The following is a 12,438-nucleotide window of genomic DNA, read 5'->3' as shown; positions in this document are numbered from 1 at the left end:
GTGCTGCAACAACACAGCAGGGAATATCATGCTGTGGGGCAGCATGTGGTAGGGTATGACACCCTAATACAGCAGAAGTACAGTTAAATTGTACAGTAGGCGTGTAATTAGTAAAATTATAGCATGTTCTCGACCTCCATGCACGACTTGGGCCTGGTCTGGAAAGGGAGGAGCAGAATGGCACTGGAAGACCCGGCCCCGCTGCCACCTCGCTGCCTGGCCACTGCCTCTGCTGAGAAATCCTTCTACCTACTCTTTGCTCCTGCCTGGTTTGGAAAGGAAAAATCATGGGGAATTTTTTTGTCATTGCCCAGCCCTGGGCAGCAGCAGCAGGGCTTTAGGGGACCCTAGCGCCTGCAGGAATCAGTTTCAGGGCCGAATAGAGCTCTACCTTTGTCATGCTCCTTCATGCGCCTTCCCCTGCCTCAGCTCCTGGCACAGAGCTGCTGGCAGAAGCAGCACCCCACAGAGCCTGGCTCCAGCCGAGTCCACCAAGAGGCCTTGTGTCCCATCTCATGGTGCACTGGGATCCTCCTGAGTTCCCAGTCTCCCTGCCCTGCCAGGCTTCCCCAGAAGGGCTGCCTGGAGCCTCCCTCCTACCTGGTGGCCTTTGCCTGATGTGCTGTGGCAGCACATGTGTGAGCCCCAGGGTATCCAGCACGCTGGGGCCAGAAATAAGTGTCTGTGCCATCCTCAGGAGATGCTTCTCCATGCGACACAGGCCTCTCCAGCTGCTGTCACCAGAGGATAAGGGCAGGAGGGAGTCTGTGAGGTCACTGCCAGCTCTGTGACGCCACTGAGCGCATCACAGAGCCCAGGCGCAGGGCACAGACAGGACCAGAAATGATGGGCACCCAGCAGGGCCAGGAGCTGGGGGCTCTGCAGGGAGCCCCTGGGCAGGAGGCTTGGGTTAGGCTGAGTCCTGCTGGCTGCGGAGAGTGATTTGTAGCTGTCAGGAGAGGGCAGTAAGACCAAGGAAGCCGGGTGTTTCACTGGCCTGAAAGTTCCTGCAGCCTCAAGGCAGTAGTTTAAAACACTGCCTCAAACTGAAGCCCATCTCTACCTGCCAATATCTCCTCCTGACTTGGATAGTGCTGCTTTTCCTGGCCATGGCTGAGATGTTCTGGTAAGTTTATGGCCATTGCTTGACGAGTGGCTTATAGCTATAGTTCTGCCTTTGCCGTTTTGGCCGTGGTTGCCAATGCTTGTCGCGTTAAAGGGGTGTAGCTGATTAACCGTTACGGGCCCGGTTGGATTCAGAGTACTGAACCAGTCGGACATTCACCAAAACTGGGGGTCCGTTCGGACATTCACCAAAAACGTAATAACCACCTGGGGGTCCGCTCAGACATTCACCAAAAACGTATTAACCACCTGGGGGTCCGTTCAGACATTCCCCAACAATGCATTAACCGTCTGGGGGTCTGGTTAGATTCAGAACACTGAACTATCACGGATAACCACCCTCACCCTAGTTGCATTAATGAGAGCTATCACAATGCAATCAAGTATGGTTTATTACAGCAACAGATAATCAGGTTCTTTTGGATTGCCGGTGATAGTGACTATCTGCAAAAGCAAGCTAGTATGCATGAAATACACAGGTGTTACAGGTGTTCTAGGTGTGGGTTCTAGGTGTGGGTTCTAGGTGTGGGTTCTAGGTGTGGGTTCTAGGTGTGTGTTCTAGGTGTGTGTTCTAGGTGTGGGTTCTAGGTGTGGGTTCTAGGTGTGGGTTCTAGGTGTGGGTTCTAGGTGTGGGTTCTAGGTGTTCTAGGTGTTCTAGGTGTTCTAGGTGCGCAGCCTAGAAATAAACGCGTTAAAAGGATCAAAGACTCTATAGAGATTTATAAGCAAATATTCAGATCTCACCCAAAGGCGTCCCAATGGGGGGGGAAGAGAGGCTCAGCCTGTCGACTGATCCCAGGAGTCAGGAGGTCCTAAGGATGTTGTATGTCCTCGGGATGGTATCTCCCCTGACGATGGTATCTTCCCTAACATCCCCTCTCTCTTGGGCCAATTTATATTATTTTCTATCTTTTAGGTGGAGCTTGAGTGGCTCTAGTCAAGCATATCTTAGTTATGATTGGTGTAAAGTTTTCCCGTCTCCGTTTAAAGTAATAGGCTCCGAGAAATTCAGAGCGCATGCTCAGTGAGGGGTGGTCGCACCTTGGAGGCGGGTAGCTTTTGGGATGGAGGTGTGTTTTGGTATTATAATGGTATTATAATGAGCAAAAAGTACACTAGGGTACAGCATTTGTCAAAACATGACAGGTCTTTGGCTTAGGGTGGCAAAAAGTGCAGCTTTGTGCACAAGAACAATCGAGGCCCCACCTGATTACAGAGCCTAGCCGTGGTGTCTCCACTCCACTCCACGCTCCGTGGTGTACCTTAGAGCTAGCACACCAAGTTTCCCCAGCATGATAGCATCTAAGGTTGGGAGCCTAGGGAACGCTCAGGTAATGCAGTTATGCCCTACCCTGAAAGCCTCTTCAATGCTGTACCTTTTCCTTAAAAGTGTGAATGTTAGCTTTATTTTCCTAGTTACTTCAGGCATTTACACCACAATGCTGAAGGATTTCTTCAGAGAGGGTTGTGGTGGCATGAGTCTCGAGGAACATCCCCAGTGTGCAAGTACCTTCACAGCTGCATTCTAGGGCTTCAGAAGCATTGTTTCTGCCTAGCCAAAAGTAGCCCTTGGCAACAGCATCTTTGGCTACTGAGAGTACTCTACTGTTCTATTCAACACCCGAAGTATTGTGTGAGTACAATAATATTTCCAATTCATTCATTATTTTCTGTCCATACCAGCCCATTTTGATTTCTAAGGTAGTGCTTTTGTCAAGGAAAACTTTTGGGTTGAAAGTTTTTTCAGTTCTAGTGAGGTAGCAATTGGTCTGCACGCCAATCATGTGCACATCCCTCACCTTTTCTCTGTGCCGATGGGTGTTTTCATTTGAATTTGTGTAAAGCTAGGGTGGCCCGTCTCCTAAAAAGAGGAATGTGAGAATGGCCTAAAAACCCTCTTGTTATATTTTGTAGCTATGCATCCAGGTTCAAGGGAATTGCTGCCAAGGAGAGCTTCCTTGTGCTACCCTGGGGCCATGGAAACGACACCTACAATCAGTTTCATTTCCTTCAGTGGCAATTGCCTGCATCCGTTTAACAGCCAGGTTATTTTGCTGGTGTTCTGCTTTTGTTTGCTTTGGGGATGTACGAACAAGCCTGCTTATAGATACTAGAAAGCACCTCCTGGCAATAAACAAATTACGCTGCTCATCAAAAGTCATGATATCTTGCAGTCTATCAACATGTGTATGTTCCTCACTGGTCAGTATAGTTCATGACTCCTCTCCTTTATTACTCAGAGCTTTAGAGGGTCAGTGGGTTGAGCCGTCCTTGCGGGAGCTCCCCCATACAGCTGGTCTCTCTGGGCAATATCACTTCTAGTGCCTCGACTGCCTGCAGTTTTACCATACCTGAGAATTCGTGAGGGAACCATAGAATGGCTTGGGTTGGAAGGGACCTTAAGGATCATCTAGTTCCAGCCCCTTTGCCACAGGCAAGGATGGCACCCACTAGACCAGGTTTCTCAGGCCTAACCTGACTGCAGCCCTTTTTTCCCTATTCCCCTGTGCCGCTTTGGGGAAGGAGGTAGAAGATGGTGGATGGAAAGCAGAAAAGTGTTTTGATTTTATTTATTTATTTATTTGTAGTTTTTGTGCTGCTCTAGCTTGTTAGTAATAGGTAATAAATTACATTAATCTTCCTGTGCTAAGTCTGTTTTATCCGTGATAAGTGTTGAGTGATTTCCCTGTCCTTATGTCAACCCTTGAGCCATTTTCATCGTATTTTCTCCCCCTTTTCCTTTGAGGAGGGGGAGAGAGAGATTGTGGTGGAGCTCACCTGCCCAGCTAAGGAAAACCTCCACAAACTCTGAGGAGCAGGGAGTACCGCAGGGCCGCTACCTCCCCCTTGGGCCACAGCATCTTTGCTGACACACGGGCTGGAGCTTCCCTGCAGATGTCTCCCTTGCATTTTCCAAGTGGCCTTTGTGCGCACCCAGCTCTCTGCAAAACCATTGCTGTGACTCGGATTCGAACCGAGGTTGCTGCGGCCACAACGCAGAGTACTGACCACTATACGATCACAGCTGTGCGGTGGGAGGCCTCGCACGCACCGGGAGCAGAGGCAGGAGAGCATGCTGGCTGTGACGGACCGCACCGTCCCCTCTCCTGCTGTGGGGCATGGCCTGGGCCATGAAAGCCGGCTATTTTGATCAGGGCAGCTCCAACTGGGCTTGGCTGCTGCTGCTCGGAGCCTTGGAACAGGGCCTTAAAGCTGCTGTGTAAAACTCTGGAGATGGCGGATGGCAGCCAGAAACAGAGGCTGCTGCAAAGGACAGTGCCATGTGATGTGCTGCAGCAACACAGCAGGGAATATCATGCTGTGGGGCAGCATGTATGACACCCTAATACAGCAAAAGTACAGTTAAAATAGTTCCAGCTAGGACTAAGTTGTACAGTAGGTGTGTAATTAGTAAAATTATAGCATGTTCTTGACCTCCGTGCACGACTTGGGCCTGGTCTGGGAAGGGAGGAGCAGAATGGCACTGGAAGACCCAGCCCCACTGCGACCTCCCTGCCTGGCCCAACTCCTGCCCCTGCCAATAAATCCTTCCCTTGCAGCAGGCTCAGACACAGGGAGCCCAGTGGTCAGTGCTTCCTACTCTTTGCTCCTGCCTGGTTTGGAAAGAAAATCTCATGTGGGTAATATTTTTGTCTTTTTACCCACTTTTTGACTGGCCTGTGCCACATCAAGGCATGAGGGAGTGGCGCGATATGGCCCGGGGTGGACACTGACCAAAAGAGACACATCCAGTGTGAGTGTGATTCCCTCTTCATTTGCTTGCCCCCTTCGGGACCTCCTCTTCTCTTTAGCACCCTGAGGTGGGCTTGCCTAATGAGGACAAGGACAGCCAAGATTTTGCTCTCCCAGAGCCATCCTGCGCCTGCCTTTCACTTCCCTGCCGGTGCTCCCAGGCCCTCACAACAGTGCAAGAGCCCAAAGAGGGTTATCAGAATGGTCCCATGAGCCCTGCGTAGGGGCTGCTTTCTGCAAGTCCCCCTCAGCTGAGGTGGGTGGCATGGTTAGGGTGCCATGTTCTTCATCCCACGGCCGTGGTGAGACTCAGAGCCCTCCCAGACATCTCTGCTCATATCACTGCTGTCACACAGAAGAGGTGGAGTTTTAATAGGAATGGGTTTAATGGATTTAACAGTAGTAGGAAGAATCAGTGATGGGGAGGCCTCCACGTTCCCTTGCAGCTTCTGTCCCTCGCAGCACAGGCAGTAGGGGATATTTTCCATCGGACACCCACTTTCCTGGTGCTCAACCCTGGACCTTGAGGGTTGGAGCAGGTGGATGTGGGCTGAAGGGTGTTGGGGCCCATGGAGAGCCCCTGGTGCAGCAGGCTGCAGGCCGGAGCTGCAGCCCAAGGAGAGGAGCCCACGCCGGAATCCACACAGCTGCCTGGCAGGAGCTGCTGCCCATGGGGGAGCCATGTTAGAGCACTTTGCTCCTGACGGATGGGCCCTGTGGTACGGATCCATGTTTGGAGCAGTTCTTGAAGAGCTGCTGTCTGTGGGAAACCCACATGGGATTGGTTTGGGAAGGGCAGCATTCTGTGAGAGGGACCCCACATGGAGCAGGGGCAGAGAGTGACTGTGAGGAGATGAAGCATTACGGACTGACTGCAGCCCTTTTTTCCCTATTCCCCTGTGCTGCTTTGGGGGAGGAGCTAGAAAATGGTGGATGGAAGGCAGAAAAGTGTTTTGATTTTATTTATTTATTTATTTGTAGTTTTTGTGCTGCTCTAGCTTGTTAGTAATAGGTAATAAATTACATTAATCTTCCTGTGCTAAGTCTGTGTTGGCCGTGGTGATAATTGTTGAGTGATTTCCCTGTCCTTATCTCAACCCTTGCGCCATTTTCACTGTAGTTTTTCCTTTGAGGAGGGGGAGAGATTGTGGTGGAGCTCATCTGCCCAGCTAAGGAAAACCTCCACAAACTCTGAGGAGCAGGGAGCACTGCAGGGCCGCTACCTCCCCCTTGGGCCACAGCATCTTTGCTGACACACGGGCTGGAGCTTCCCTGCAGATGTCTCCCTTGCATTTTCCAAGTGGCCTTTGCGCGCACCCGGCTCTCTGCAAAACCATTGCTGTGACTCGGATTCGAACCGAGGTTGCTGCGGCCACAACGCAGAGTACTGACCACTATACGATCACAGCTGTGCGGTGGGAGGCCTCGCACGCACCGGGAGCAGAGGCAGGAGAGCGTGCTGGCTGTGATGGACAGCATTGTCCCCTCTCCCGTTGTGGGGCACCTGGCATGGCCTGGGCCATGAAAGCCGGCTATTTTGATCAGGGCAGCTCTGAATGGGCTTGTCTGCTGCTGCTCGGAGCCTCAGCAATGTGGAACAGGGCCCTAAAGCTGCTGTGTAAAACTCTGGAGATGGCGGATGGCAGCCAGGGACAGAAGCTCTTACAAACAACGGTGCCATGTGATGCGCTGCAACAACACAGCAGGGAATATCATGCTGTGGGGCAGGATGTGGGAGGGTATGACACCCTAATATGTCAAAAGTACAGCTCAAGTAGTTGTACAGTAGGCATGTAATTAGTAACATGCTGTGGGGAGCCTCAGAGCTGCCCCAGACGTCTCTGCTCATATCAGGGCAGCTGCCCAGAAGAGGTGGAGTTTTAATAGGAAAAAGTTGAATGGATTTAACGGGAAAGAGTCAGTGATGGGGAGGCCTTTGCATTACCTCGCAGCTTCTGTCCTTTGCAGCACAGGCAGCAGTTGTATTTTTTTTTCCGTTGGATACCCGTTTTCCTGGTGCCCAGCCCTGGGTCTTGAGGGCGGTGCTGAATGTGGAGTGCTGCACACTGCTCTTAGGGGACTGACGGCAGTGCCTGGGGTTCTGCTAGGGACCCTGCAGGCAAGCCCTATTTGTGGCACAGTTTCTCCTCATGAATGTGCATCTCCAGGGCCTCCCGCATGTTCTCATGCAGGAACAGGGCCTAGGGGTCTGCTGCTCATCCAGAGAAAGCTGCTCCTTGCAGCTGTGTGCACATGCCTTAGCATCTGCAAGAGATGGGGAAAGTGGAGTTCTGTGAGAAAGAGTCTGCTGGGACGGGCCCTGTGCTTGGGTGAGGTGGCCTGCTGGCCTCTGAAGATGGGGCACAGCTGCCCCTGTCTAGGATGTGGCCCAACCGTGGGCAGAAGAGGGGACCTAGAAGACCCCAGCACCTGCAGGAATCAGTTTCTGGGCCGAATAGAGCTCTACCTGTGTCATGGTCCTTCATGCACCTTCCCTTGCCTCAGCTCCTAGCACTGAATTGCTGGCAGAAGCAGCACCCCAGCTGAGCCCACCGAGAGGCCTCGTGTCCCATCCCTTGGTGCACTGGGATCCCCACAAACTGCCAGCCTCTCTGCTCTGCCAGGCTTCCCCAGAAGGGCTGCCTGGAGCCTCCCTCCTACCTGGTGGCCTTTGCCTGAGGTGCTGCAGCAGCAGTGCAGGGTGGCCCAGGCCACCAGGAGTAGGACGAGGCCAGGGCCGAGGCAGAGGCAGCCATGCAGCGCCAGCCCCAGGGTGTCCAGCATGCTGGGGCCAGAGACAAGTGTCTGTGCCATCCTCAGGAGATGCTTCTCCATGCGACACAGGCCTCTCCGGCTGCTGTCACCAGAGGATAATGGCAGGAGGGAGTCTGTGAGGTCACTGCCAGCTCTGTGACACCACTGAGCGCATCACAGAGCCCAGGCGCAGGGCACAGACACGGGACCATAGAAGGGCACCCAGCAGGGCCAGGGGCTGGGGGCTCTGCAGGGAGCCCCTAGGCAGGAGGCTGGGGAGAGCCATTCATAGCTGTCAGGAGAGCTGTAAGACTGAGGAAGCCGGGCGTTTCACTGGCCCGAAGGTTCCTGAAGCCTCAAGGCAGTAGTTTAAAACACTGCCTCAAACTGAAGCCCCTCTCTACCTGGCAATTTCTACTCCTGACTCGGATAGTGTTGCTTTTCCTGGCCACGTCTGAGATGTTCTGGTGAGTTTATGGCCGTTGCTTGATGGGTGGCTTATTGCTGTAGTTCTGCCTTTGCCATTTTGGCCGTGGTTGCCAACGCTGAAGGATTTCTTCATAGAGGGTGGTTTTCTAGCCACCCTCCTGGACTTTTCAGCCACCTGGAAATCCTAATGGTGGCCTGGCTGCAACACCCATCGTAAGACAGGATCTGGACCAGGGTCCTGCTGTCCGTGCAGAGCAGGCTGCTCCTCCAGCTACATGCACGTGCCTCAGCGCCTGCAAGAGATGGGGGCCATTTTGTGCCCTGAGTAAGAATCTACCAGGACCGGGCCTGGGCATGGGCCTGGTGGCCAGCTAGCAGCTAAAGAAGGGGTCTGACTCCCCCTGGCCTGGATGAGGGCCTGACTTGGGCAGCACAGTGGCCTTGGGCCAAGAGGGACACTGGCATCTGGAGGAAAGACCTTTTCCCCCAGGCCTTGTGTCCAGATGGCAGCCGAAGATGGGCGCCCAACTGCTCCGTTTGGTTGTGGCCCAGCCCTGGGCAGCAGCCAGGCCCCCAGGCTGGCCACAGTCTCCCCAGTCCTGGTGGCCAGCTCAAGATGGGGACCCTTTGCTTATGGCTTTTATGCCCCCTACGTGTATGGCCCTGTGCTGGCAAGAGTTGCTGGAGTCCCAAGAGGAAGAGGAGTGTGAACAGCAGGAGGCTCTGGCCCTCCTGGCAACGAGCCTCAGCTGCCTCTCCCTGGGCTGCAGCACCCAAAATCAAGATCATAGCACAGGACCTGCTGGCCAGTTGGCAGCTGAGGATGGGGCTGGAGATTTTGGTAGCCCAGGCCCTGCTGGCTGGTATTTACAGCTGTCAGGAGAGGGTTCTGAGACCAAGGAAACAGCATGTTTCAATGGCCCAAGTGCTCGTGAAGACTCCAGGTAGTAGTTTGAAAGACTTCTTCAAACTGAAGACTTTCTGGTCCACCCCAGAAACGTCCACCTGCCTTTTTATGACCATGAGCCCTCAGATTCTGAGACTTGCAGTGTGTCACAATTGTCTGTCAGCACCAAATCTTTTCTTTCATGCAAGCCACTGCCAAAGGTGCTGCTGCCAAATTCCTGTTCCCAAGGAGACAGGAGTTCCAGCACCAAGGCTGTCAGCTACTCAACACTCTCTTCTTGCCCTAAGGGGTTGAAGCCTGGTCGGTCTGTGGGGGGTAGGGTACCGCCACCCCCCCATTCTCCTCCTTATCACTTGGTATTATGATTGTGTTTTGTTTTTGCTTTATATTTTTCCCCCTTACTTATGAAACCTTGCCAGGAAAAAGAGAAGGAAGTGGGGCGATGTTTGGAACCTGGCCAAAGTCATCCCATGTGCCCATTACACATGATGAAGTTCTGCTTGCCTGGTTTGCCATCTGCATGCCATTGTGAAGTTGTAACTGAATTCCTTAATTTGCTTGGCTTGCACATGCAGCTTTTACTTTACCTATTAAACCATCTTCATCTCACCCCACAAGGTTTTGTCCTCTTACCGCCATCCCGCCAGGGGTGTGAGCAACCTTTGTGGGTCTTAGCTGCCTACCAGGGTTCAACTACGACAGCAGGGGTGCACACTGCAGGATCCAGGGGCTTCTGAAGCAGTACATGCTGTACGTGTCTGCAACCAAAGACCCCTCTGGTATCCTCTGTTTCCAAAGTGGCTGCCAAACCTTCCTGTCCCCCAGCTCTCCTGCAATCCCCAAAGCAGCAGGGTCCTTCCTGCAGGGTCCTGCAGAGGATTGTGGTGTGCGGAGGAGCAGAGGAGCCTCCGGTACCTAGGCAGCTGTTAGTGTGCAGCTTTCCTCCATTCCTGGGGCAACAAGCAGCAGCCTTCACCCCTCTGACGACAGGCTGAGTGAGCAGGGGTTTGGCCTGGAGAAAAGAGGGCTTCAGGGAGACTTTATAGCAGCCTTCCATTGCCTAAATGGGGCCTACAGGAAAGCTGGGGAGGGACTCTGTCAGGGAGTGTGGTGACAGGACAAGTGGTAGTGACTTTAATCTAAAAAAGGGTGGATTTCGATTAGGTATTTGGAAGAAATTCTTTACCGTGAGGGTGCTGAGGCACTGGAACAGGCTGCCCAGAGAAGCTGTGGATGCTGCATTCCTGGAAATGTTGTTCAAGGCCAGGTTGGATGGGGCTTGGAGCAGTCTGGTCTAGTGGGAGGTGTCCTTGCCCATGGCAAGGACGTTGGAATTAGATGATCTTTAAGGTCCCTCCCAACCCAAACCACTCTGTGTTTCTGCTGTTTGGCTGAAACAAAAATGGTGTCCCCCTGCCACAGCTGCTGAGGCTGGAACCCACACAGAGGGCCCTCCCAAACTTTGCTACATAAACCCAGTACACCCCCTCCCTGTCCAGCCCCAGCGAGACTCACAAGGCTTCAGGAGGCAGTGGAAGAGCCCTCATCCCACCCCAGCCCCTTGGCCCCCAACGTGAGTGGCTCCATGCCCTGACCAGCCAGCAGCAGCATTCTGCTGGGACTGGGAGAGAGAAGGACACCAATCCTTGATAGTGTGTGAATTAAACCTTTATTTGAGGTTTATTTATTTGCTCCGTGGGTGGAAGCTGGCAGGGCTGCAAAATCCCAGGATCTGGTGCCTGGCTTGTCGGTACAGCACAGGGCTCAGGGGAGGCCGTGCCATCCATCAGCATCAGGGTCCTCCGCAGGATGCTGTGTAGAAATATTCCCATCAGAAAGCTGGGTAGCCTGAACTGGGGCATCTGCTCTGCATCAGGAGGTGTGAGACCTCTTCTTTCTGAGAAGTTTCTCCATAGCTTTCTTCACCCAAGGTGTGTTTGGTTTTGCACAGACCTTGTTCCCGTTCTTAGTCTCAAACCTGATGAGATGAAAGGCAAAGGTTGGTGGGAAACAACAGCTGCAATCCCAGACCCATGTCCTCCCTCTTCCCTTCACTGCAATCCTTTTCCCTTCCCTGTGGCCCTAGAAGCTCTGAAGAGCCTTCAGGAGCCCCAATGGACTTGCGTCCTTAACCATGCTCTGGAGAAGTGGCCAGAGAGTTGTGTCCTCCCCTCTTTGTGCTGCCAGTCAGCCACCCTGCTGCAGCCCCTCCAGTGGATAGAGGCCATGTAGGCCCATCCGGGTCCCCTGCAGGGGACTGGGTCCTGTCACCAGATGGGATGGAATAAAGCACCTGCAGCATCCCAGGAAACAGTGCAATGGTAGGGAAATTACAAGGACTTACACAATTCCTGGGGAAAAACACTCTTTGGGAGTCTCGTAGAAATCCTTCAGCACTTCATACCGGAGAGCTGGCTTCAAGAACTCAAAGCAGCATTCTGAAGGTGAGTACGGAGCTGGAGAAGGGAGAGAAAGTGAGGTTGTGAATGCTGGTTTGGAAAGCAGTCTTTAAGTCATTTCCCTGTAAGAAAGCTGACATGCACAAAATCCCTCGATTTCTGCAGCTGCTGCTACAAGGAGCCCCAGGTGACGGCAGGAGGAGGCACCACCAGCCCCATGCCAAGGCCACCCAGCTCAGGGTGCTGTCCCCATCCTTCCCTGCACCACTGGGACCTGCAGCCCCCTCCCAGCCAGGAGCCCTGGGGGTTGCTCCTCCTGCCAACAGCACCGTCCCCGCTGGGCTTTCATCCCTGAGCTCCCCAGGGCAACATCCCCAGCCAGGTCCCCAGCCAGCCAGGGTGCTGGCAGCCCGCGAGGTGCCTCACCTGTGGCGCAGTGCTGGGAGAAGGTGAGGAGCAGCAGGAGCAGCAGGACTGGTCTTGTGCTGAGCATGGTGGCTGTGCGAGGGCTCTTCCTCAGTACAGTGCTGCTCTGCCTCCTCTGAAGAGCTGCGATGTTAGCCCAGGCAGGGAGGTGCTGCAATTTATCCTCTCCACCCCGTCCCCCCTCCCCATTTTAGCTCTTTTCCAAAGAATTGCCACCCACTTCAAGTGAAAGCCCTATGCATTTTCTTAGGGGAAGGGAATTTCCATGTCACGTGGCACCTCTAGGGTTACAGACAGAGGTAATCCCTAGAAAGAAAGGACAAGCAGACCTCAATAACTTCTCTGTAAGCTGAGACTGGCCTGTGGGAAAGCCACAAAGCTGAAGAGGGAAGTGAAAACCTCCTCTACGGAAGCAGAGACTGAAGGGCTCCAAAACCCACAGAGAATGGATTTGTGTTGACAAAAAAGGCAGCACCATGCTTTCAGCACAAAGTCACTTTTCAGCCTGACAGCAAAAAAAAGTATTTAAAAAAAAAAAGTTCTGGAGAAAGTGTGGATCGACTGAATTCCTGGGGGAGCATTAAGCAGGAGTGCAGTGACCACTGCTCCCACCAGTCCTTTGTAGCTCAAAAGCTGTAGGATGTC

The 12,438-nt window shown here is 53.2% G+C and overlaps 1 protein-coding gene and 2 non-coding genes across 3 annotated transcripts; all 3 read right to left on the bottom strand.

Moving 5' to 3' along the window:
* Positions 1-4,079: 4,079 nt before the first annotated feature.
* On the bottom strand, positions 4,080-4,151 carry TRNAH-GUG (transfer RNA histidin (anticodon GUG)). The gene has a single exon. It is a non-coding gene; the product is annotated as a tRNA-His (tRNA).
* A 2,064-nt stretch (positions 4,152-6,215) lies between these two features.
* On the bottom strand, positions 6,216-6,287 carry TRNAH-GUG (transfer RNA histidin (anticodon GUG)). Its single transcript has one exon. It is a non-coding gene; the product is annotated as a tRNA-His (tRNA).
* A 4,331-nt stretch (positions 6,288-10,618) lies between these two features.
* LOC101794837 (C-C motif chemokine 4 homolog) lies at positions 10,619-12,141 on the bottom strand. Its single transcript, XM_005030921.6, has 3 exons — positions 11,794-12,141; positions 11,313-11,424; positions 10,619-10,946 (listed from the first exon to the last, which is right to left on the bottom strand). Exons 1-3 carry the CDS (start codon positions 11,858-11,860, stop codon positions 10,841-10,843), a joined length of 285 nt encoding a protein of 94 aa, XP_005030978.1. The 5' UTR covers positions 11,861-12,141; the 3' UTR covers positions 10,619-10,840.
* Between the last annotated feature and the right edge of the window lie 297 nt (positions 12,142-12,438).

This window comes from Anas platyrhynchos, chromosome 12 (assembly GCF_047663525.1).
Source record: "Anas platyrhynchos isolate ZD024472 breed Pekin duck chromosome 12, IASCAAS_PekinDuck_T2T, whole genome shotgun sequence".
NCBI lineage: Eukaryota > Metazoa > Chordata > Aves > Anseriformes > Anatidae > Anas > Anas platyrhynchos.
This window is presented reverse-complemented; position numbering and strand designations above follow the sequence as displayed.